We start from the raw sequence: 27,030 nt of genomic DNA on the forward strand, positions 1-27,030 counted from the left end.
CTCTTTCTTTCTACATATATCTCTCTCTCCCGCCTCTCAACTTCTTCCGCGCCCCTATTTCTCATCCATTCATTGTATGCTTTCTTCTTTTGTGCCACAGCCTGTCTCACCTCTTCAGTCCACCACGCTGTTCCTTGCACCCCCTTCCATCTTCTCTTCCTTCCACAGACCACATCACATGCTGCACATATTTCTTCTGTAAATATCCTACACACACCTTCCACGTCTCCCATCTGCTCCAATTCATATTTGCCCAATCGTTCCTCCACTTCTCTCCTATACTCTGCCTTTTTCTCATCCTCATGTAACCTTTCCACTCTCCTTGCAACTACTCCTTCCTCTCGTCTTTCCCTTCTTCTATTCCTCCATCTTACTTGAATCCTAATTCTGGCCACCACCAAGTAGTGGTCAAAAAGTCCACTCCCCCAACCTCTATAAGCTCTTGCATCCATTACACATCTTCGCATCCTTTCATCCACACACACATAATCAATCATTGCCTTCCTTTCTTTCAGTTCACCACCCACCTTTCTCATCACTTGCCATGTATACCTGTGGATCATTTTATGCCTGATGAGGGTATTGGCTATCACCAACCCCCTCCCAGCACAAATGTCCACTAACGCACTCCCATTCTCATCTATCTCAGCAGGCACACCCCACTCACCAACTATTCCATCCACCTTCACATTCCCAACTTTACCATTCATATCACCGATCAAAAACACTCTCTCATTCCTTCCAAACTTATCCATGCACACTTCTACATTTGTCCAGAACTCTTCTCTCACTCTTTTAGCACGATCTTGCGTTGGCGCATACACACACACAATTGCCCACATTTGTATTCCAACTTTCAACTTTACCCACCCAATCCTTGAACCAACTGATCCATACTGTCTTATGCTCTTCTTCCATCTTTTACTCACAACTATACGTACTCCTTCCTTTGCCCTCTCATTCTCACCTACTCCTGCACATATACCCCTTCCATACTCCTATTCTCTCACACTTTCTCCTCTCCATTTTATTTCAGTTATTCCACATATATAATACATATAAACAGAACGAAAGTAGATAATAACTACTACTAGTACTACAATAACTTGATAAATAAAACTTAAACAAATAAAACTGAAGCAAATTAAGGCAAAAAGAGGAACTAACCTTGGAAGAGAGAGAGAGAGAGAGAAACTTCTCATAAACTAACAAAATCATAAGCATACTTAAACTGCTAAAATTCATATAAAAATCCCAGAATGATGGGTAACAGTTACTAAATAACGTGGGTGAATGAAGGCCTGTACCAGCACGCCAGGACTGATGGAGACCGTGCATGTGTCCTGTACTCCAGTGAGTCACTTGATGATACACGAATCCCTTACGTATAGCTCCTGTCTACTGACCACTAAAGGCAGTTTCACATTGGCGCTGTAAAGACGTCGCTAACTATATTCCTTATAATTATTATACTTTTAAATGATATAACAGGTTAAGACTTTAAGATAATACCTATGAATTTTCCAAGAATATACTGTATGTGTATAGTAAAATTACGAATATGAAATTAAACACAGAAATGACTCAGAAATGCATTTACATATGATTAGCCTGTTTATCACTATTTCTCTGGGAACCGCTAGCGACCTTTCGCGGAACCCTGGTTGAGAAACACTGCTCCACAGGCTCCTCTCAAATAACTCATTTCCACTGCTTTCACTCTCGACTTGTGTCCCCCCAGCAATGTCCAAGCTTCACTTCCATACGATAGAGTTGGTATCACAATACTGTCATGTAATAACTTTTTCACTTCCACTGCCTTATCACTGCCTTCAAGGATCCAGCAACCTTTCTTCCTTGTTGTACCCTTTCAAGCACTTCACCCTCGAAACTTCCATCCTTACTCATCACACTACCCAAGTACTTAAACATACTCACATTTTCCATTTCCTCATCATCCAACTTCACCTCTCTTGAAGACCATAACTTTACCTTTCCACACATTCACTTTCAGATTCCGTTTCTCACACACACTCCCAAACTCATCCACCAAGCCTTGCAGCTCCCCTTCATCTTCACTTAACAACACAATATTATCTGCAAACAGCAGTACAGGGAGTTTCCAAACACTGCCCTCTCTCACTAGGGCCACTCCAACATCCACTGCCCTTCCTTGTATCTCTTTTATAACCCCATCCACATACACTCACTTGCTGTAGTGCTGCTTTCGGGCAGGCACGTGCAGACGGGGGATGCTGGGGGTGCCCGAGCGCTTGCCTCTTTGCCCTGTGCCCCATAAGTGCCCTTTTCAAAATTTAAATATATATATATACTACTACTACTACTACTACTACTACTACTACTACAGTACTACTACTACTACAGTACTACTACTACTACTAAAGTACTACTACTACTTCTGCTACTACAATACTACTACTACTACTACTACTGCTATGACTACTACTACCATGGCTGCTGCTGCATCTTCTATTATTGTTATTAGTACTGTATTGCCATTATTTTTGTTTGTGTGCTTTCATTGCTGTTCGACATTGTCTCTCAGTCCATAAGGCATCTGCCTATCTCCCATGCCTCATGAAGACAAATTGCATGCACTGATGCATGGAATGGAAAGGTGTGTGCATGCGCGTGCGCACACACACACACACACACACACACACACACACACACACACACACACAGAAACATTGACTCCCAGCACCAACGCTCCCAGTGCTAACCCTACTCTAAGTCACAAAGCCCTATGCACTAATGTTATTTATTTTTTTTATTTTATTTTTTTTTTTTTTTAAGGAAGAAAGAACAAATGGCCAGAAGCCCACAAACTGTTCCTTCCAAGAAAAAAAAAGAAAATACAAAAGAGAGCCAAATTCAAGATCTATTCATTTTGAAATGCCTGGACACACAGCATTTGAAAGGCTGGAGATCATAGGAAGTAGGAAATACAGACAGAGGGAGACAGTTCCAAGTTGACCTGTTGCATAATTGAAAGACTGGGAGTAACAGTTAGCTCTTGCATTAGAGAGCTGGACAGAAAAGGGATGAGAGTTTGTTGCTAGATGGGTGCTACTCGCCCGTCGTAGAGGTGGAGGGATGCAAGCAGACAGTTCAGAGGAACAATGACCATTGAAGTAGTGATAGAAGAGAGATAAAGATGCAACAGTGCGGCAAAGAGACAGAGGTTGAAGGGGCCAGTAAGAGCAGGAGAGTTAATGAGATGAAAAGCCTTTGATTCCACCCTATTGAGAAGAGCTATATGTGGGGAGCCTCCCCACACATGAGAGTTGTACTTTGCACAGGGGCGAATAAAACCCATGTATAAGGTCAACAACTGTGCAGGGGTAAAGAAGGTATGGGGTCGGCTTAGCACACCTAATCTCTTGGAAGCAGATTTTACAAGATATGTAATATGATCTTTCCAAGATAAGTCCCTAGTGAATGAAACCTCAAGCATGTTCAAGGATGATGCAGGATTGATCTATCTATCTATCTATTGCCATACGCCTCAATCCCGTTTGGGGTGGCCACAAACAAATCGCCTCCAAGTCGCCCTGTCCCCCGCCATTTCACTGCCTTGCTCCCAACTCACACCCCCCTCTCTCATATACCTCTCCACCCCATCCCTCCATCTCATCCTCGGCCTCCCCCTCCCTCTTCCCCCCTCCACCTCACTCACATACACTCTCTTCGTCAGTCTTTCACCCTCCATCCTCTCCACATGGCCAAACCACCTCAGTGTGTTCCTCATAACGCTTCCTGTCACATCCACATCCACACCACAACGCTCCTTTATATCCTCATTCGTCAGCCTGTCTCTCCACGTGACTCCACAGGCTCCTCTTAAATAACTCATTTCCACTGCTCTCACTCTTGACTTGTGTCCTTCCAACAATGTCCAAGCTTCACTTCCGTACGTTAGAGTTGGTATCACAATACTGTCATGTAGTAACTTTTTCACTTCCATGCTCACTTCCCTGTTTCTTATCACTGCTTTCAAGGAACCAGCAACCTTTCTTCCCTGCTGTACCCTTTCAAGCACTTCACCCTCCAAACCTCCATCCTTACTCATCACACTACCCAAATACTTAAACGTACTCACATTTTCCAATTCCTCACCATCCAACCTCGCTGTACATTCACTAACTTCACCTCTCTCAAAGACCATCACTTTACTCTTCCCTACATTCACCTTTAGGTTCCGTTTCTTACACACTCTCCCAAACTCATCCACCAAGCCTTGCAGCTCCCCTTCGTCTTCACTCAACAACACAGTATCATCTGCAAACAACAGTACAGGGAGTTTCCAAACACTATCCTCTCTCACCAGGGCCACTCCAACATCCCTACCCTACCTTGTACCTCTTTTATTACCCCATCCATGTACAGATTGAACAACCATGGAGACATGACACATCCCTGTTTCAAACCAACTTTCCAAGAGAAAAATTCACTTAGTTCACCATCCACACGCACTGCAGCCTTTGCACCATCGTACATACTCTTCACAGCATTCAACAACTTCCCATCTACTCCATATATTCTTAACACTTTCCACAATCCTTGTCTATCCACCCTGTCATATGCTTTCTCCAAATCCATGAAAGCCTCATACAACTTCTTTCCCTTCTCTTGAAACTTTTCCACTAAAGATCTAAGAATGAATATCTGATCTACACAACCTCTTCCCTTCCTAAAGCCTCCCTGTTCTTCTCCAACTAATTTCTCTGTTCTTTCTCTAACTCTGTCTATAAGTATCCTACCATACACTTTTCCTATTATACTAAGAAGACAAATGCCCCTATGATGACCACACACTTCTTTTTCCCCTTTTCCTTTGTACAAGGGAATAATTATACCTGACTTCCAATCCTCCGGGACTCTACCTTCCTCCCAGGCCAATCTGCACATCTTCCACATCCATTCTACTACTATCTCTCCCCCATGCTTCAGCATTTCACCACACACTCCATCAATTCCTGGGGCTTTCCCCGATTTAACTTTCTTCATTGCTTCCACAACTTCTATCCTACTGATTTCTTCCTGTCTTCTCACCTCCCTCCTTCTCCCAGCCATTCCCCAGCCACTTATACTAGCATTATTTCCATCCTCTACGTTCAACAATTCCTTAAAGTGTTCTCTCCATCTGCTCACTTTTTCTCCCTTCTCCACTAGTAATCTACCATTTTTATCTTTCACTCCCCTGCTAACTTCACTTCCACCCTGTCTTACTCTTTTCACTTCTCTCCAGAACATTTTCTTACAGTCCCTCCACTTTACACTCAAATTCCTTCCAAATTCCTCATCCACTCTCTTCTTACTCTCTCTTACTAATCTTTTCACCTCTCTCTTCCTTTCCACATAAAACTCTCTCTTCCGCCTCTCAACTTCTTCCACGCCCCTATTTCTCATCCATTCATTGTATGCTTTCTTCTTTTGTGCCACAGCCTGTTTCACCTCTTCAGTCCACCACGCTGTTCCTTGCACCCCCCTCCGTCTTCTCTTCCTTCCACACACCACATCACATGCTGCACGTATTTCTTCTGTAAATATCTTACACATACGTTCCACGTCTCCCATCTGCTCCAATTCATATTTGCCCAATCGTTCCTCCACTTCTCTCTTATACTCTGCCTTTTTCTCATCCTCTTGTAACCTTTCCACTCTCCTTGCAACTACTCCTTCCTCTCGTCTTTCCCTTCTTCTATTCCTCCATCTTACTTGAACTTTAACTCTGGCCACCACCAAGTAGTGGTCAGAAAGTCCACTCCCCCAACCTCTATAAACTCTTGCATCCAATATACATCTTCGCATCCTTTCATCCACACACACATAATCAATCATTGCCTTCCTTTCACTCAATTCACCACCCACCCTTCTCATCACTCGCCATGTATACCTGTGGATCATTTTATGCCTGAAGAGGGTATTGGCTATCACCAACCCCCTCCCAGCACAAATGTCCACTAACGCACTCCCATTCTCATCTATCTCAGCAGGCACACCCCACTCACCAACTATTCCATCCACCTTCACATTCCCAACTTTACCATTCATATCACCAATCAAAAACACTCTATCATTCCTTCCAAACTTTTCCGTGCACACTTCTACATTTGTCCAGAACTCTTCTCTCACTCTTCTAGCACGATCTTGCGTTGGCGCATACACACACACAATCGTCCACATTTGTATTCCAACTTTCAACTTTACCCACACAATCCTTGATCCAACTGATCCATACTGTCTTATGCTCCTCTTCCATCTTTTACTCACAACTGATGGGAAATTAAGTTGCTCCAATCGGATTCAGCCTATGCAGGTTTATATCCAAGGGGTGCTTGAGGTTTATTGCTCACATAATGCCACTCATGGATGAATGAAATTGGTCACTCATCTTAAATGTTGGGACCAACTTGCCTAGCCCCAGAGTCCTACACTGCTTATGGGGTAAGATAGGCTTAGATGATGAATGAATGCTTATTACTGTATTATTATTATTATTATTATTTTATTACTATGAGGAATACACTGAGGTGGTTAGGACATGTGGAGAGGATGGAGAGCGAGAGTCTAATGAGGAGAGTATTTATGAGTGAGGTGAAGGAGGGGAGAGGGAGGGGGAGGCCAAGGATGAGGTGGAGGGATGGAGTGGAGTGGTATATGAGAGAGAGGGGTGTGAGCTGGGAGCAGGTGGGGGACAGGACAACATGGAGGTGATTTGTTTGTGGCCGCCCCTTACGGGATGAAGACGTCTGGCAATAGATAGATAGATTATTATTAGTGTTATTATTTTTATTATTATTTATTATTATTAGTGTTATTATTATTGTTGTTCTTATTGTCATTGTTACATGATTATCATTACTATCATTCCTTCATGCTAAAAGAGAGAGAGAGAGAGAGTGAGTTGCTCACACATGTAGCCACAATTACCCAGTTTTCCTTCCCCTCCTCCCTTCCATAGGCAGGCCTAAATGTGCTGTATAATATAGAGACATTGTCTGACAGAGGTGACTAGTGTCTGAAGAAGCCCGGAACAGGGCGGAATGGTTCAGAACAGAGAATAAAGACCCTTTCCAGTAAATGGCACTTTGATTGACCAGTTTGTCAGGCGTGCTAGTTATGGTTCAATATACAGCATATACTTCATAAATTTTAGACTTAAAATGTGAATATACTGATAACAAGTTTTCCCATTTAGTATTTCAGGCAGTGGAGAAGGTGCATTTTTTAATGACCACAGACTGATCATCGAGATCCATTGAGATTCATGTCTGATACTAATAGATGCTAGGAAATGTGGGTTAACTATACAGTATATGGGCAAGATTTGTAAGAGGATTCTTTAAAGAATTACAGTGTAAATGGGCAGATAATATTCAGATGTGAAGAACAGAGTTAAGGCAGTTTTTGGTATGGTACTAAGATAATTGGCAAAGTTTTTCAGGTTATCTGTATTTATTCCAAAGTAACTGTATCTTATCAAAACTTATTTTATAGTCCGTTGCCTTGTTTGAAGGCATCTTTTTTTTTTTTATATATAATCTGTTATCTGATATATCTAGAAAAAACTCATGTTAATTGAAAGGTTTTATGTATCAGGATTTTAATTGTTTTGGAATTTCCCCCAAATTGATAAGTCCTGTCTTTTACTTTCTTTTGCGGGTTGATCCAAATGTTGACCATTCATCAAGGCTATACAGTATACAGCAAAGCCCTGAATTTTTTTATTTTTTAACACAAAGAAATATTTCGTAATTTATATTTGACTAGGCACTACTTTATTATTGTACAAAACTCAGTACGTCTAATGATATTGTGCAGGTAACCATTAATTGATGCCTTTCTTGTTTTGTAGCTTCAGGCCCAGTTGAGCCACCAGTGCCAAAAATGAAGCGGCAGGACATGACCCTGGAGCAGCTGCGACAGTATGATGGCACTGGAGAACACTCCCGTGTCTGTGTGGGTGTTAATGGCAAGATTTTTGATGTCACTCGAGGCAAAAAGTTCTATGGACCTGGTGAGATAAGCAGAGCCTTCATCTGTGTTTTGTATCTTTAATTAAATGTTATGTCCACTCATCTGTCCATCAACCAATCTTGTACTGTTCCTGAAATCAAAAGTCATGGGGACCAGGGCTAAGCCATTTGGTCCACTCACATGGCCGCAGATGCCATTAACATGAGCAGAAAAGCTGTGCAGCCTCTCTCAGACTCACACCTTTATGGGTCACTTCCACCCCATCCTCTCCTCAGTCCGATGCCTGCTCAGGACCCACTTAAAGTGGGTAGACATGAGTGGCTGTGTGAAATGTCAATTGTGCATGAATGGAAAGGCGTGGAATTGTAGTGGGTCCCTGTTTGACACAGGTAATGGGGGGTTGGGAGGGTAAGATCCTTGTGTAAACAAATTCCACATAAATGTTTCCATTAGATGCAGTACATTGTTGTTTTCCTAATGTGGTGGAAGTCCTCTGAAAATTAAGAAGTTTCTCCCCATTTTAGGTGTGAACTAAGGCTGGGATGATTATTTTCTAAAAATGTGAGTGTATATAAAATTCTGTTTGCGCCCTCATTTTGCAAATCGTTTAATCTAAAACGTAGAAAATGTTTACACCATATTATTATAATATCACTGTGGTTAGACTGTAACACAACACAAACATAATAGCAAAACAGTATTATTTTGTTAAGATGCTGCTCCAGACAGAGAGGAATCTGTGAGTTAGGCAGTAAATTGATCATATGCACTCACACTGGTGTTTCCAAATGGAAATTTAACGATATCTGTTAGATTGGCTCAAAAGTAGTAAAAATCTGCCAGATTGGGGGAAGTTAACCCCCCCCCAAAAAAAAAAAAAAATAACTAGACAGGACTTACAAACTGCCATATATAGAGTAAAATTAAAAACTTTTCCCTGTAGATTGCTGTTTAAAATCACTAGTTATAGTGGAATATGCACTAAATTGGCAACACTGACACACACAGCCCTCACTAGTGGTGTTCCATTATTGGTATGATTTAAACTTTTTACTTTTGGTGATTGAGCAGCTGCATTGAAATTTTAATTCAAGATTTTTTTTTTTATGTTGCTTGCTTTGGCAACCCCTCAATGATGAGTATGATTTCCAACATGATGTTCAGTTATTTGTGCGCAGGTGGCAAATGAGGCCAATTTGGGAACTGCATGCCCGTGAGCACACCTGACATGTCCTGGTTTGAGGTAGAGTTTGTTCTAGTTGTTGTTGTGCCCATTTTTGTAGCAGACGTTGAAGATTGTTGAATTGAGTACCATATTGGGCTTAGTCTTGTATATCTCTCTGCAATGTTTATTTGTTGATGCCGGAGGATATGACCAGTGGCCTCTTCCTTCCAGATGCTTCTGTTGATGTCAGATTTCTTGAGAGAGGTCTTGAGCACATCTTTATAGCACTTCTTTGGCCCTCCTTGGTGTCTATGTCCTGCTGCTAATTCACTGTAGAGTGCATGCTTGGGGAGTCAGTGTTTGGGCTTAACATTGCCAGTGATCTGCCCAACGAATCTGGTTACTGATGATCATCGTCTCAGTTGTTATTGTATCAGCTTCATCAAGTACAATAAGCTCTCAGTTATCCATCATCACAATATCCAGCCCAGTGCAATATCTGGCACAGCTGGCTTGGCTTTATTAACCCTCTGGCCATGTTAGGCGACTGTGGTCACTCTTCTAATTTTCTTCATGACGCGTGAGGCGACTACAGTCCACAGTCGCCAGAATACTTTTTCGTCCACACCTGTTGTTTTTGTACAAATATGTTAAGTTTTGATTTCTTTTATGTGATAACAAACAGAGAATGGAGAATGAAAGACTGACTGAGAGAGTGTATGTAGGTGAAGTGAAGGTAGGGAGTGGGTGGGGGAGACCGAGGATGAGGTGGAGGGATGGAGTTGAGAGGTATATGAGGGAGGGGGGAGTGAGTTGGGGGGAGGGCAGTCAAATGGTGGGTGACAGAGTGACTTCGATGCATTTTGACTGCAGCCACCTCTACTGGGATTAGGGCGTCGGGCTATAGATAGATAGATAGACAATAGACAGTGTACATGTGTCTAGTGTATACCGTATATACAAGCGAAACACCTTGCATGAAGTAAATAATCTCGTCATCATTGCAAAGTTAGGCCATCCATCCATCCATCCATCATCCAATCATATGTTGCCCCATGAGGAGCGTAGGAGCCTGGGGCTAGACAAGTTGGTCCTGACATTTAAGATGAGAGTGACCAGCCTCACTCATCCCTGAGTGGCATTACATTAGCAATAAACCCCAACCACCCCTTGGATATAAACCTTCATTGGCTCAATCCAACTGGAGCACCATAATTACCCACTAAACCACCAGGCACCATAATTTGGTTATATGGTTACCAGTGAAAATTAACTACCAGTACAGTATTTCACATTTTTTCCCAGAAAATGACAATTTTCTCATACAAATATGGTAAGTTGATTTATGTGACATCAAACAGTGTACATGTGTCTAATGCATATATACAAGTGAAAAACCTTGCTTGAAGTAAATATTCTCGTCATCATTGCAAACTTACACAATAGCAAAAATTAATTATTTTCACATTTTTTCTAGGAAAATTACAATTTTCTCATAGAAAGGTGCATTTTTGACTATTATCATAGTAAAAAATTGAAACTTCACAGTCATTTCATATTAGAAAAGTAGCAATAAAGTTGTAATTAGCTTTTTCATTTTTTTATGGATGTAGGTCGCATCCAGGAGAATGACTGAGAAATGCTAGGTCGTGGCCAAGGGGTTAAAGCAATGTCCAGCTAAATTTTGCAGTATCCGGCACTGAAAAGGGACGTAACTAGTGGTTCTGTTCAAGTTCTGACATTGATGTATATCAACTGGCTTGTAATCGGTAGCCAACCGGCCCCGTATTACTGTAATGTATCATTATTTTATTGTATTTTATGGATAGTTTTCATCTTTTACTCATGAGAAAGTCATTAGGAAAGAGGGCCGAGTTGGATAATAACACAGTACACCAGGCCTTCCTTTTTCGACTGATTATTATTCGACATTTCGTTGTTTCGGCATTTATAAATCTATACCTTTTTTTGTTATTCAACATGGTTATCTATCTGTCTATCTTTGGCCAGACGCATCAGTCCCATTAGGGGTGGCCACAGACAAATCGCCTCCATGTCACCCTGTCCCCTGACACTTTGCTGCCCTCGCCCTAGCTCACACCCTCCCTCTCTTAATATACCACTCCACTCCATCCCTCCATCTCATCCTTGGTCTCTCTTTACCTCTGCCCCCCTCCACCTCACTCACATACACTCCCCTCATTAGTCTCTGGCTTTGCATCCTCTCCACATGGTCAAACCACCTCAATGTGTTCCTTCTCATGCATTCTGTCACATCCACATCCACACCACAATGCTCCTTCACATCCTCATTTGTCAGTCTGTCTCTCCTTGTAACTCCACATGCTCCTTACAAATAACTCATTTCCACTGCACTCACTCAACTACTTACATAAAATGTTTATTTCTAAAATGCATCCACATTTACATATAGTAGATCAGATATTCATTCTTAGATCTTTAGTGGAAAAGTTTCTAGAGAAGGGAAATAAGTTGTATGCGGCTTTCATGGATTTGGAGAAAGCATATGACAGGGTGGATAGACAAGGATTGTGGAAAGTAGTAAGAATATATGGAGTAGATGGGAAGTTGATGAATTCTGTGAAGAGTATGTATGATGGTGCTAAGGCTGCAGTGCGTGTGGATGGTGAACTAAGTGAATTTTTCTCTTTGAAGGTTGGGTTGAAACAGGGATGTGTCATGTCTCCATGGTTGTTCAATCTGTACATGGATGGGGTAATAAAAGAGGTACAAGGTAGGGTAGTGGATGTTGGCGTGGCCCTGGTGAGAGAGGATAAGTGTTTGGAAACTCTCTGTACTGTTGTTTGCAGATGATACTGTGTTGTTCAGTGAAGACAAAGGGGAGCTGCAAGGCTTGGTGGATGAGTTTGGGAGAGTGTGTAAGAAACGGAATCTAAAGGTGAATGTAGGGAAGAGTAAAGTGATGGTCTTTGAGAGAGGTGAAGTCAGTGAATGTACAGCGAGGTTGGATGGTGAGGGATTGGAAAATGTGAGTCCATTTAAGTACTTGGGTAGTTTGATGAGTAAGGATGGAGGTTTGGAGGGTGAAGTGCTTGAAAGGGTACAGCAGGGAAGAAAGGTTGCTGGTTCTTTGAAAGCAGTGATAAGAAACAGGGAAGTGAGCATAGAAGTGAAAAAGTTACTACATGACAGCATTGTGATACCAACTCTAACATATGGAAGTGAAGCTTGGACGTTGTTGGAAGGACACAAGTCAAGAGTGAGAGCAGTGGAAATGAGTTATTTAAGAGGAGCCTGTGGAGTCACATGGAGAGACAGGCTGACGAATGAGGATATAAAGGAGCGTTGTGGTGTGGATGTGGATGTGATAGGAAGCGTTATGAGGAACACACTGAGGTGGTTTGGCCATGTGGAGAGGATGGAGGGTGAGAGACTGACGAGAGTGTATGTGAGTGAGGTGGAGGGGGGAAGAGGGAGGGGGAGGCCGAGGATGAGATGGAGGAATGGGGTGGAGAGGTATATGAGAGAGGGGGGTGTGAGTTGGGAGCAGGGCTGTGAAATGGCGGGGGACAGGACGACGTGAAGGCGATTTGTTTGTGACCACCCCAAACGGGATTGAGGCGTCTGGCAATAGATAGATAGATAGATATGTATATCAGTCAGTCATTGCAAGACAGATTCATTATGTAAACAAAAGAAAAATGAAAATGGCACTTTCAATAGAAGGGAAGAGACTAAGAGCCAGTTGCTTGCTGGGTACTCATAGGGTGCTGATGTATGTGTTGCTGGCTCCATGCCCACACCTGGCCATCACCATAACACTATGTTTTTATGACATTAAACATTTCAGTGAACCTTCAACCTGCCTAGTCTGTTGGCCTACTCTACCTTTGTTAAGTGTAAACACATGGTCCATACAGTTAGTTAATTTGGTTAATTAATCTTGTAAAACTTTTCAGTGTCTACCACTCTTTTTCAGCATCTAAGCACTTGTGAAATTACTTGCCCTCTCCCCCCTCCCCAGTAGTAAGCAGCACCCGTTTGCTCTTGCTACCATATGGAGAGCTTTTCTGTTGCTTAGAGGGCATTGTGGTTAAGTAATACAAGTTAAGTGTTAAACTGATGGCAGATTACATGGTATTCTGACACTCATGAGTCAGAGTTGGGAATAATTTACAGCCAGCATGGATGAAAGGGGAAGGATGCCCAGAGTGGTGTGTGCTCATGTCAAGATTATGCCATCACTGTCCAGTGACCACCACGTCACCACTCGGATATTTTGAATGTTGAAGGCGGCAATCCAGAGTTTGTAGCAGTAATCTTTGCACGTAAATCATGAAAGGGCAGAGGGGTAGAGAATGGGGTTGTCACGTAAAGGTTGGTTAGAATATACAGTACCAAGCCCGTGTAAAGGAAAGGCCGATTGTAGTTAAGGTTTTTAAGAAAGAAAAGTGTTAGGTGATGACATTTTGCAAAGAAACAAGATAGGAATTCCAGTGGAGACACAAAACCTATGGAGGCTGCATTGAGTACGGAGAACATGAATATCTCAGTACATAGAACACAAATACATACTTTGTTACCATGTTCTGTTACCTGAACATGGTTTCACAAAAATCTTTAATCATCAAGGCATGACGTTGTACAGCATTGTATTTTCCTAGCTGATTCCCTGGCTAAATGAGGATGCAGTTTAAGGGAAGCTGAAAATGAGTGTTGTGTTGTATAGCCATGTGAAATAAGGAGGCTTATTTCATCATACCATGTTGAGTACACCGCTTCCCGTCCGATCAGCGAAGTTAAGCAACGTTGGCTCTGGTTAGTACTTGGATGGGTGACCTCCTGGGAACACCAGATGCTGTTGGCATCCCTACGTGTCAAGTGGGGTTGGTGGAGGATTAGTGCCCCTCCCTGTAAAACAATTAACTCTAAGCCCTTGGCCACCCCGTTTGGGATACATGGCATCTGGCAATGAATGAATGAAAAAAAAAAAAAAATTTCCTTCATCTCCATGCTTCCTTGCCCCAACCTGGAAACTATCTTATAGAGTGTGCCCTTACATATCTGATTTGTGCAATGTCAACTGCTCTTCTTTTGCTATTTCTTATGTATAATTTTGTTAACTGTAAATAATAGATATTATCCTGTGATGATTGTCATCAAGTTCAGTCTCCTAATATTGAGTTTGACCTGCAGGTGGCCCATATGCAGCATTCGCAGGGCATGATGCCACGAGGGCGCTTGCAACCTTCAGTGTAAATGATGTGAAGGATGGCTATGATGACCTTAGTGACCTCTCATCCATGCAGATGGACTCAGTACGCGAGTGGGAAATGCAGTTTACGGGTAAGCAGCATAACTTTTTCCATCTGTCTCTTGATCTCTTGCCCAGGGACAGCTGTTGTTATCTTGTGTGGTGAACCCATGATAGAAAAGATTCCTTGTAATCCTGTTTTGGCGTATAGGGCATTAGTACCTACATACTTTGAGCAGGTGAGTATTTATATTTTCTTGACATTGATACTGTCATAACTTGACACACATTTTGTCTTCCAGTACATGCTCATGCAGTCTTTTTTGATCTGTAGACTTATATTTCCAAATTCTTTGCTGGTTTGGGCGTAAAGTGTGTTGTAAGAATGGCACGAGACTGTTGTGTAAGGATGATCATGATTGTCAGGACAGCCTAGGCAAATTGTTTTGAAAATACCATGAAGTCTCATAAAAGTTAGTCATGAAGGTAGTTAAATCCTAGTTAAGTAGTAGCGTCGACAGGGTTGAATATCCGCATTTTTTCGTAAAAAATTTTCTTACTGCCAAAACTGAGAAATAGACGTGTTTTCAGTTCTGGGTAAACATAGCAAGTGCACTCTGCCATGTACAGTACATAGAAGCTTACGATATATCTATCTATCTATTGCCAGATGCCTTAATCCCTTATATGGGGTGGCCACAAACAAATCGCCTCCACGTCACCCTGTCCCCCGCCATTTCACTGCCCCGCTCCCAATTCACACCTCTCTCATATACCTCTCCACTCCATCCCTCCATCTCATCCTTGGCCTTCCCCTCCCTCTCTCCCCCTCCACCTCACTTACATACACTCTCCTTGTCAGTCTCTCACTCTCCTTCCTCTCCACATGGCCAAACCACCTCTCTTAATGCTGCCTATCACATCCACATCCACATCGCAATGCTCCTTCACATCCTCATTTGTCAGTCTGTCTCTCCATGTGACTCCATAGCTGCTCTCAGACTAATTTCCAGTTCTCTCACTCTTTGACTAGTGTCCCTCCAACAAGTTCCAAGCTTCACTTCCATACGCTAGAGTTGGTATCACAATACTGTCATGTAGTAACTTTTTCACTTCCATGCTCACTTCCCTGTTTCTTATCACTGCCTTCAAGGAAGCAGCGACCTTTCTTCCTTGTTGTACCTTTTCATGCACTTTATCCTCCAAACTTCCATCCTTACTCATCATACTACCCAAGTACTTAAACATACTCACATTTTCGATTTCCTTATCATCCAGCCTTACTGTACAGTCACTGACTTCACCTTTCTCAAAGGCCATAACTTTACTCTTCCCTACATTCACCTTTAAATTCCGTTTCTCACACTCTCTCCCAGACTCATCCACCAAGCCTTGCAGCTCCACTTTATCTTCACTTAACAACACAGTATCATCTGCAAACAACAGTACAGGGTGTTTCCAAACACTGCCCTCTCTCATTAGGGCCACTCCAGCATCCACTGCCCTACCTTGTATCTCTTTTATAACCCCATCCATATACAGATTGAACAACCATGGAGCCATTACATCCCTGTTTCAACCCAACCTTCAATTAGAAAAACTCAGTTCACTATCCACACCCACTGCAGCCTTGGCACCGTCATACATACTCTTCACAGCATTCAACAGCTTCCCATCTACTCTATATATTCTTAATACTTCCACAATCCTTGTCTATCCACCCTGTCATATGCTTTCTCCAAATCCATGAAGTCTGCATACAACTTCTTTCCCTTCCCTAGACACTTTTCCAGTAAGGATCTAAGAACAAATATCTGATCTACACAACCTCTTCCCTTCCTAAAGCCTCGCTGTTCTTCTCCAACTAATCCCTGTGTTATTTCCCTAACTCTGTCAATAAGTATCTTACCGTATACTTTTTCTGTTACATTAAGAAGACAAATGCCCCTATGATTACCACACACTTCTTTTTCCCCTTTCCCATTGTACAAGGGAATAATTATACCTGACTTCCAATCCTCCGAGACTTTACCTTCCTCCCAAGCCAATCTGCACATCTTCCACATCCATTCTGCTACTATTTCTCTCCCATGCTTCAGCATTTTATCACACACTCCATCAATTCCTGGGGCTTTCCCCATTTTGACTTTCTTCAATGCATCCACAACTTCCATCCTGCTGATTCCTATCTGTCTTCTCACCTCCCTCCTTCTCCCACCATTCCCCAGCCACTTATACTTGCATTACTTTCATTCTCTATGTTCAACAATTCCTTAAAGTGTTCTCTCCATCTGCTCACTTTTCATCCCTTCTTAACTAGTAATCTACCATTTTTATCTTTCACTCCCTGGCTAACTTCACTGTCACCCTGTCTTACTCTCTTCACCTCTTTCCGGAACATTTTCTTACATTCCCTCCACTTTACACTCAGATTCCTTCCAAATTCCTCATCCACTCTCTTCTTACTCTCTCTTACTAATCTTTTTAACCTCTCTCTTCCTTTCTGCATATAACTCTCTCTTCCATCTCTCAACTTCTTCCATGCCCCTATTTCTCATCCATTCATTATATGCTTTCTTCTTTTGTGCCACAGCCTGTCTCACCTATTCATTCCACCATGCTGTTCCTCGCACCCCTTTTGTCTTCTCTTTACCCCACACACCACCTCATATGCTGCACATATTTCCTCTCTGAATATCTTGCACACACCTTCCATGTCCCCCAGCTGCTCCAGTTCATATTTACCTAATTGTTCCTCCACTTCTCTCTTATATTCTACCTTTTTCTCATCCTCTTGTAACCTTTCCCCTCTCCTTACATCTTCCTCCATTTCTTCTATTACTTCAGTTTACTTCAACCTTGATTGAAGTGGTGGTCAGAAAGTCCACTCCCTCAACCTCTATATGCTCTTGCATCCATTACACATCTTCGCATCCTTTCATCCACATACACATAATCAGTTATTGCCTTCCTTTCATTCAGTTCACCACCCATCCTTCTCATCATTCGCCATGTATACCTGTGGATCATTTTGTGCCTGAAAAGGGTATTGGCTTTCACCAACCCCCTCCTGGCACAAATGTCCACTAAAGCATTGCCTTTCTCATCTATCTCAGCAGGCACACCCCACTCACCAACTACTCCACACCTTCACATGCCCTACTTTACCATTCATATCACCAGTCAAAAACCCTCTCTCATTCCTTTCAAACTTTTCCATGCACTCTTCCACATTTGTCCAGAACTCTTCTCTCTGCTTGCACGATCTTGCGTTGGCACATACACGCACACAATCGCCCACATTTGTAGTCCAACTTTTAGTCTTACCTACACAATCCTTGAACCATCTGATCCATACTCTCTTACATTCTCCTTCCATTTGTTACAACAGTACACACTCCTTCTTTTGCCCTCTCATTCTCACCTACTCCTGCACATATCCCCCATCCATACTCCCATTCTCTCACACTCTTACCTCTCCATTTAATTTCATTTAATCCACATACATCTACTTTCACACCCTCAAGCACCTGGACAATCTCTCTCTCTTTCGCCTCATCATTTTAATGGTATATGTATCTTTTACTTTATCAGTTGCACTGATCAAGACGTGATAACCCTAATTCTTTGTGGCTGGAGGGAAGCAGCCACCATATTGGTGATGACGTCAATATTCATACTGCAGACGACGCTCCAATCCGTCACACAAGACTTTACCAGTAACAGGGATAATAGGTGTCATGATATTGACATGGCCACTGTATATCCAAACTACCCTCTCCAGGTAGCCTATGTTGTGAAGGAATACGTTTCGTAGTGTAAATGGGTGGAACTTGTTAGGTAAGTAAATTGCACTGAAATTGACTAGAAGAAGCAAACAGCTACACCATCCTTGAGTGGTGCTCGTACCCTATAAGGTGGAAAGTGTTTAATGTATTGCATACAATATCACTTGTGTGAGTTTATATTGGTGTTATGCTCATGAATTGACCTCTTCATTGTTAGTTTTCTGAAAGAACAGTTTCAGTGAGTGCTGTGAACTTGAAGGATTTAGACGTACGTTTAGGAGGGTGCAGCAAAATACAGAATGGGTGGTTATTTACCGAATTGGCACTTTTAATTGAGAAATATTATAGTCTTTATGAATATATAGGTTTATACACAAACCTAATTATCTGAAATCCTGTCAGATTTTTGTGTTTAATTTGTCTGTTCATAAAAAATAATCTGGGTTCATAGCGAAAACACGCCAAAGTTAGCGAAGTGTCATCTTTAGCCCAACAGTTTGCCTTGGCAGACTTCTACTTTGCATAAATATTAATTTAACATGCAAAAACATTTACCTGCACTGTAAATCAGTATTTGTGCAAAATAGAAGTCTGTCAAGGCTTTTTGGCTGTCTAAAGTCTAAATACTCGTTAACCTTAACACGTTTTCACTCTGAATCCTAGTTTTCTATTAATAGTTGAATTAAGCACAATTTTTTGACTGAATTTCAGATAATTAAGTGAGTATGAACTTATATGGTGAAGAAAATTATATTTTCACAAAAGTAAAGACTGCATTCCAGCACTGGGAACTTCTGACAAGCAGCCAGCCTCCACTGCTTTTGTTTATTGTCATTGGGCATTCTTGGAGGTCAGAAATAAGCAGTGTATGCAGACTAGATGTAAACAAAGTCGACCAAGCTGCAGTGTGAGTAATGACATCACAACCAATCAGAGGCCGTTTCAGAGTTGCGTGATTTTTCAGCCACTTTATCTATAATTTTTTCATGTATCTGCACATTTATTGTGGAAAAAATGGTTGGCATATTAATTTTCTGCATACTTTTTACTTATACAGATATCTTATTTAAATAAAAATTTGACCGAAAACTCATCTATTTCTTGCTTCAAATACCTGTAGAGAAAAAAATAATTCTGCCAGTTAAAGAAAACAGCAGGGGGCTGCACTCACCATTCTTGAGAGAATATCTGCAGCATATTTTTAACTGTGCAGTAGCTGCTTCTAGGTCGGTATTATTATACAGACGGCCTAAGTACCAGTTTTACCTCGTAGTGAGAAAGAGTAAATGTGGCAGTACGTGTGTGTGTGTGCATGTGTACATTCCTTAGGTACAGTACATACTTGCTTGTGGTACACTCAGACAACTACATTTCCTTTCTCATTAGTGGGGGGTAAAGCTAAAACTGTGGCCATCTGTTCTTATAATTAATCATAAAAAGGTAGCTTATTACTGTAAGTATTCTTGCCGTCTAAACTATTGGAGTTTTAGGATTGTGGGAGAATTATATGAATGAATGAATGAATGAAAGATGAGAGAAAAAAAAAGGAAGGAAGGAAATAAGAGAGGGAATAGACGAGGAGTAAAGGAATTGAGGGGCATAAAAGAATAAGGGAACGAAAGAGAAACTAAAACATTAAGGGAAGAAGGGTTATGAAAGAGAAGAGAGGGAAAGAGTGGGAAAGAAAGAGAATTGAATTTTGAGGGGTTGCTCACCATCCACTCACTCGATGTAGTGCTGCTGTTAGGTGTCTGCCCTTTCCTCTCTTCTGTCCGTTCCTTCCATCCTCTCTTGTCTTTCCTTCATTCTTTCCTTGTCCTTCTGCCTGTGGTTGACTTTATACTCCTCTTCTGTCTGTCTTTCCTTCATTCTTTCCTCTTCCTTCTACGTGTGGGTGACTCTACACTGAGTGACAAGCCAAATGGTTTCCTGTACACCAGGAAACCATATACTACACTTAATGATAACCATATAACCAAATTTTGGCACCTGGTGGTTTAGTGGGTAATTATTGCAATCAGTCGGATTGAGCTGGTGAAGGTTTATATCCAAGGAGTGGTTAGGGTTGATTGCTCATGTAATGCCACTCAGGGATGAGTGAAGCTGGTCACTCATCTTAAATGTCGGGACCAAATGCCTAGCCCCGGGCTCCTATGCTCCTCATGATGCAATGTAGGATTGGATGATGGATGGATGGTAAGAACTGGGCAAGGGGCCCAAGGATGGGAGTACCTGGTTGGAGGAAAAAGGTGAAGAGAAAGGGCAGGGGGAGGGGAGATACATTAAAACAAAGAGCAAGACCTGAATGGAACAGATGGAAGGGAGGGAGGTGCAGGAAAGATAATACAAGTAGATGGTAGGAAATAGAGAGGAAGTATTGGGGAAGGTTAACAGTGCATCCAACCATGCCCCCAGCCAAACCTCCAACCCCCTACCCCCACCTTCCTCTCCCACCAACCCTCATTTTCTCCCCCCCCTCTTCCTACCTCCCATATTCTTACCACCAACCAGTCCCAATCCAGAAAAGACTTGATTTTAACCCGTGGATTGAGCAATTACTTTTTTTTAATCTCACCCCGTGGTGCGCAAAAAAAAAAAAAAAAAAAAAAAAAAAAAAAATTATAAACTTACCCTGCCCTTCGGTGGGAAAGGAGGTCCGGATGATGATGATACAAGATAAACATCCAGGGCATCATCTGGTGGGGGGGGGGGGAACATCTTTGCGTAGCACCATGCATAAGTTTGCATAGGGGTGTAGTGAAAAAATGATTTTTTTTTTTTTTTAGTTTTTGTTTCTTATAAACCTGAAGATAGAGAGAGGTTTTTTCTTTTTTACCAGATGATGCCCTGGATGTTTATTTTATTATCTTTGTTGTGTACTGACATGTATCAATATTTCAGAAAAGTACGATTATGTTGGCAAACTGCTGAAGCCTGGTGAACAGCCAACTGAATATTCAGATGAGGAAGATGCCAAAGACAACAAAACCAAGAAAGATGAATAGGCTGGTAGCTGTGGTAAACAAATATGTATTTTAAGAAATACAAGGTCCATTTCATATGACCCAAGTAAGTCAGACTTCAGCTAAGTAACCTGACCAAATAATAATTGCCTGTATTCTGTTTGTCCAGATTTAAGTACAATTTTCATATAATTTCATGCTTAAATTAAAGAAGATTTAATTTCATATACATACAGCAAGTACCATGGCCTGCACTTTAAATGAACGAGTTTTGACAGTAGTGGAGTATGAAAACTGATTTCTTTCTAACGTATCTTTGTTACTTTACAAAACTTTGGGGGGGGGGGGGAAAGGAGGAATAGTTGGCTGCTGTCTGACTATGGTGTATATGTCTTGACCTTGTGGTGCACTGGAGGTGAGTAGAGGGCAACCAGACCGATCATTCTAAGGCTCAAGCAAGTGGTTATTGAGGCCGTGATGTGCCTGCCAAGAGAAGGTAAAGAAACATTGGGTGATGCACAGAATATAATTAGACTTCTATGTCCAATGTAACTGAGGTGTGGGTTGCTTGTTATAAAATATACTGAAGTAATTGTTCAGGGTCAGTTTTTTTTTTTTTTTTTTTTTTTTTTTTTTTTTTTTACTGTTCATAACGTTTTCCGTGAAAGGTATAAAATGTAAGGAAATTGATGAATAAAATGAATAAAGAAATGTTAGCGTATATTGAAGTCTTATTTTATGGTGAAACAACAAATGAAATAGCCACTATTTTTCTAACTACTAGTAGGACAGAATGAGCATAGCTGTCTTTTCTATTTGATGAAAGTCAGTACATGCATTCATACCGAACAGTTTATAAACTTGACCTTTGTTTTCCAATCTGATCTCGTGCTTCCCTGTGTCACTTCTCTCGTACAGCAAGAATCACTGCCACAAACTTCTACTGGCACCTGAAGTCTTGTCCTAACTTTAGATCTTAGATTTTTATATCAGACCAAAAATACTTGGCTTGATGAATTTTTGTGAATTTTTAAGAGTGGCTACTTTACGTCTATGCAAAGCTGTGAACTGTTAACCCTGTAAGAACTTAGTTTGTTACATGTTGTTTGAGGGTTTGTGTAATGAAGACTGTAGATGCTTGAATTTTGCTGATTCTGGTCTGTGGCTAGATTCAGGTTTCATATAAAGCAGAACTACAGTATGTAGTTCCAGCTTCAGGAAAGCTGAAATAAGACAGTTTTCAGCCCAGGATGCTCATACATATCTGACCCCTGTAAATGAAGGTTTGAGTAGCTCAGGTAACCTTTAAGATTTGAAAAAAAGTTTGAAATTGTGACATGCTGGGGCCCTTCTGATAAGATATTCTGGAGGGTAGTCTCAGCTGAATTAGTCTTGGTGCCACTTGGACCACAGTGACTTCTTACACTGGTCCGTCAACTACTAATTCAGCCAGTATCCAGTGTTTATAGTCCTTTGGAATTAAGTAATTCCATGACTAGCACAGCTGAAGCTTTCCCTAGTTTTTATTCACTTTAGTTTATTTTGGCAGCCATTGTAAGTAGTAATGGAGGGCTATTTGTCTACTTGGGCCACAGCAGCAGTTGCAAATACAAGTACAGGTAACCCTTGCTATATCGAACCAGCTGGGGGATGAGGACGGCGGTTTATCTGATAGTTCGATATAGCCGACGATTGGTAGGTTTGGCTATCTTGAACTCAGGTTTGATTCCCACTGAATCTTGTTTGGTGAATTCCTAATGCAATTGTGTGTTCACAGTTTTATTTAATTTTTTTTGTGGGTTTATACTATGTTCCTTCTTACTATATTGATAAATATTATACAGTATATTTTCAGTCAGTAATAAACAATAGAACAAAAAAACTTTATTTACCATATACTGTATTTGGTTTGGCGACTGTGTCCCCTCACTAAATCAACCCTTGGGATGATATATAATGAAATATTCGGTAAGCTCAAGGTTGTCTATATAGTCAAAGTTTGACATAGAGAGGGTTTACTGTACAGTACTGACTAGTCAATGTCAGTGCTAACCTATAATCAGAATATGTAAGTCCAGGTAGTCAGAAAGTAACGAGAGGCTTAATGCCAGTAATGCAAGTTTCATAACAGCCAGCTACTGTAAAATGATGGTTGCATTTTTATCAGATCATGTATGACTGTTGTTACAAAGAAGATAATGCTTTTACCAAGTGTTTGCTAATAGCATTGATAACTGAGGCATTAACTGTGGTGACCTATGTAAATGGCAATCGAGACGTGATTGTAGCTTCTGTACTCGACCTTGTGTAGGTATCTCGGCCTGAAATCAAACTTTAGCCTTATGAGTTATGGTGGAGGAGCTGAGTTGTCCCGTGTGTTGATAATGCAGAATTATTTTCATATCTAACCTTTAGCCATGCTGTACTTGGCCAAGTTTTTCAGCATTTTTATTTTTTTTAGTTTTTTTTTTTACATTTTCAGCCTTGGATGTGGGATTTTGTATTCAGTTAATGTTGGTATATATTTAAAATACTGTATACTGGATATGCATTCATGCTCTTCTTGTTATTTTAGAAAAATCTGGTGTGGAGAGTACCCTTGATATATTTTAAGGATATATTCAAAATGTGTTACTGTGTTTCAAGTTATATTATGGTCTTTTGGATGATTGCATATCACAGATACAGTGGGCATTTCAGTTGTAGGTGAACCATAATGGTGTCCGTTTGTGCTGCAGGTTTTGATATGGAGTTGAGAAAGTATGGCACATTCATCATCCTGGTTGTTTTTTTCAGAATTTAATGTCAGCACAAAACAGTACTATCAGATGGTAATGAAAAAAATAATATTTTAATCCATGACCATTATTAACAGTTTAATGAAGTAAGACAAAAAGCTGTATGATATATTTAAAAGTCAGATGTAACCTAGAGTTTTTGGAAGGACTGGCTTGCTTGTCAGCCAGTCATACAGAGGGGAGAATTCCAGATTTCAGTGTAGATGCTAATCTCGGTAAGAATACTGTAATGTCTTATGTTTTCCTAAATGGTATTTTTTCTTAAGAGATCACTAAAGGTGTGCTGTACAATGCACTCCCCCTTCGGTGACTGTGCCACTGTGAATATTGATGTCAAATGTTGGTGAGTCCAATACAATGTGTGGGGTGCCTGCAGGGTGGGCTGGTGGGGCTGAAGGTGTGACAATATGACTGCTGTACAAAGACAGTCACCACCAACTTCACTTCCTGGCAGCAGTGTGCTGTGTCCTTTGTATGTCACAGCACTGTATCATAGCCAAACCATACATATACAATATATATAATATATATTTTTATGTATTACACAGGGCAATTCCTGCAAGTTATGTATTTTAATGTCTACAGTTTTTGACAGTGAAGGTGTTACTGAAATTGTTGAAAAGGCCTTTGAGCTTTACATTTGTGAGTGTATGCATAAACTTAGAATTAATATGCTTGTTTTCCATATGTTAACTGATTTTAGTTTGGAGTATCTGGCCATGTTTGATGATGCAATCACTGATCCCCTCGTTCATAATGGTTTCCTGTTGAACAGTTTACAGTCACTTGATTCACAGTTTTTGGTTTTGTATGTAACTTTCTTCAGAAATAATAATGTTGATTTGATGGAAGATAATTTTGATCATGTAGTCAGGTCAGTGTCCATAAGTTTCATGTCATTTTGCATGTTGTGTGCAGGATGGGCACTGCTGTTTGTAGATTCATGTAATTCTCGAGTTGTATTGAGGCTTTGCTTTTATCACCCAGTGCCAGCTTAGAAACCACCTTGAACAAACATTGTAAGGTGAATTGGAGTCACCTTGCCATTACATCAGTACTTAAGATACATAGTTTACACCGAAATAGTTTATTAAACTGTGTATGTCCAGAGGACAACAGAAATAGGATAGGAGAGAGAGAATATAAGTGTGGCATTTACAGCATGCCTTTTGTCTGTGAGAATATGCCCTTGCTTGTTGGTTTCTGTGCAAGAAGTTTTTCTTTTGTGCAAGGCAGGCATACTGACTTGAGCAAAGTCAGTGTGGCAGGTGAGGTGTTAGCTATTACTGGGTTGGTATAAGTAAAGCCTTCATTTCTACACACTGGTTTCTGGTAGCTGTTCATTCATTTGGCATTCCTGAGATGTGTTCTTCAGGCCCTGCATGAAGTTGATTTACCTTTGTGATATTTAGAGAAGCAGAATTTGTATTTATATTTTTTACACAGTCATTGTAGTTTGATAAAATCCACGTGGAACAAATGTAAAAAAAGAAGAAAAAAATGTGTAACCAAAACTTTCTTACTAGAAGAGGAGGTTTTCAGTGTGTACAGATGAATGTTAATGTCTGTTCAAAAAGAGGAATAAACTTGCTATTATATTGAAGTATACTTTAATAACCTAAATACATTAGAACCAGTAACTGATGGTAGGGAAAATTCAAACTGCTGGATAAATCAAAATGCTCGTTATGTGAAATTTACTCTGTGAATATAAGAAATAAAGTGTTCAGTACTCTATAAATGACTATTATACTCTGTGAAGCCATCAAAAAAACATTGTTATACAGTTTGCACAGTAGTGTACAGTCACTTATTACTATCCATTGCAGAACTAAAGCTTTATTGTTGTAATGCCTTGTTGGCATGCAATCAGAATAAGTATACAGTACAGTGGGACAGTAGGGACCTGGTGATAACTGACACACACATTTGTAATCACTGTGCAGTATATGTTGTTTTCTTAGCCTGTATGTACAGGTATCTGTATTCTCTGAAGTACATCTGCACCTAAAGTTTTACGGAATGTTTGCCTACAACACACACTCTCACACTGTGTAATGCAATGAGCTGTTGGTCAGGTTTGAAAAGCAAAACTTGCACGATGTGAGACATGAGCCCCTAACTATCTAAATGTGGCATTTTCTACCACTTCATGACCCTCGTTCCCATTGCATGAGACATGACTGTGTAAAGAATACACAAACATCATCCAATCTCCTGGTAATCAATAAATTGCTTTAACAATGCAAAATAAGGTAGAACCATCTGCCAGTATTTGGTGCTTCGCGCTCACTGTAACGGTGAAAGTGACAGATGAAACGCCCGCCACGTGCCAACACACTTGCAAGCTGACCGTCATCTGTTATAGTCAAGATTACCACCAATATTTATACGTGCAGAAACCCATTCTGATGCTTCTGCCTAAGTCCTGTAACTCCAGCCACTCCTTTGAACAGCTGGGTTACTCCATCCCCTGCTCACTCTTTTTTTTTAATGTCCCGCATTAGTGATTGCATCTTGTGCTAAACGCATTGCATCATTCTCTCACTTCTGTGCATAACATCACTGCCCCCCTGCAATCAATTATATGCAGTGCTCGGAACTGAAAGGCATCAATGTTTTTTTTTTAATTATTATTTTTTTTTTATATATATAACATCCTATCAGATAAGTTTATGTGAAGCTGTAGAATGTGGTGAATGTTTTTGGTGTATCAGATAGAGCCAGGATTCCGGGGGCTTGAATGAAGAGTGAATGGAAATGTGGCCTATTGGCCTGGACAAACTTGGGCTGTCTGGATGTTGCTACTCCTCACCCTGCCCTTGGGTGGGAAAGGAGATCCACATGATGATGATGATTTTTTTATTTTTTATTTTTTTTTGTATGAAGAGAAATACTGTAACAACGTGTACGATGTGTCAAGCCAAGATGCTATCTCTAGTGGACACCGTAGTGCCCAGGGCACTGCTAACGAAGGAAGGTGGAGCGCCAAAAGAAGTGTTACCTTTGTAATGAAGCTGGATATTGTGAGGTGGCATCAAGGCAGGGTACTGATAGCAGTGCTGACACACTATAG

General features: G+C 40.9%; 1 protein-coding gene and 1 pseudogene across 1 annotated transcript in view; both read left to right on the top strand.

The window, feature by feature from the left end:
- The window catches only part of MSBP (membrane steroid binding protein), a 60,342-nt gene extending 34,785 nt beyond the window's left edge, over positions 1-25,557 (top strand). The window contains exons 2-4 of the mRNA XM_080275485.1: positions 7,883-8,044; positions 14,348-14,497; positions 21,095-25,557. Coding sequence (XP_080131611.1) covers positions 7,883-8,044; positions 14,348-14,497; positions 21,095-21,198 — 416 coding nt within the window. The 3' untranslated portion in view covers positions 21,199-25,557. The remainder of the gene's footprint in view (positions 1-7,882; positions 8,045-14,347; positions 14,498-21,094) is intronic.
- Positions 13,898-14,018, top strand: LOC145403846 (5S ribosomal RNA; annotated as a pseudogene).
- Positions 25,558-27,030: the final 1,473 nt, after the last annotated feature.

This window comes from Coenobita brevimanus, chromosome 61 (assembly GCF_032717465.1).
Source record: "Coenobita brevimanus isolate Jiangsu-jjx chromosome 61, ASM3271746v2, whole genome shotgun sequence".
Taxonomy (NCBI): Eukaryota; Metazoa; Arthropoda; class Malacostraca; order Decapoda; family Coenobitidae; genus Coenobita; species Coenobita brevimanus.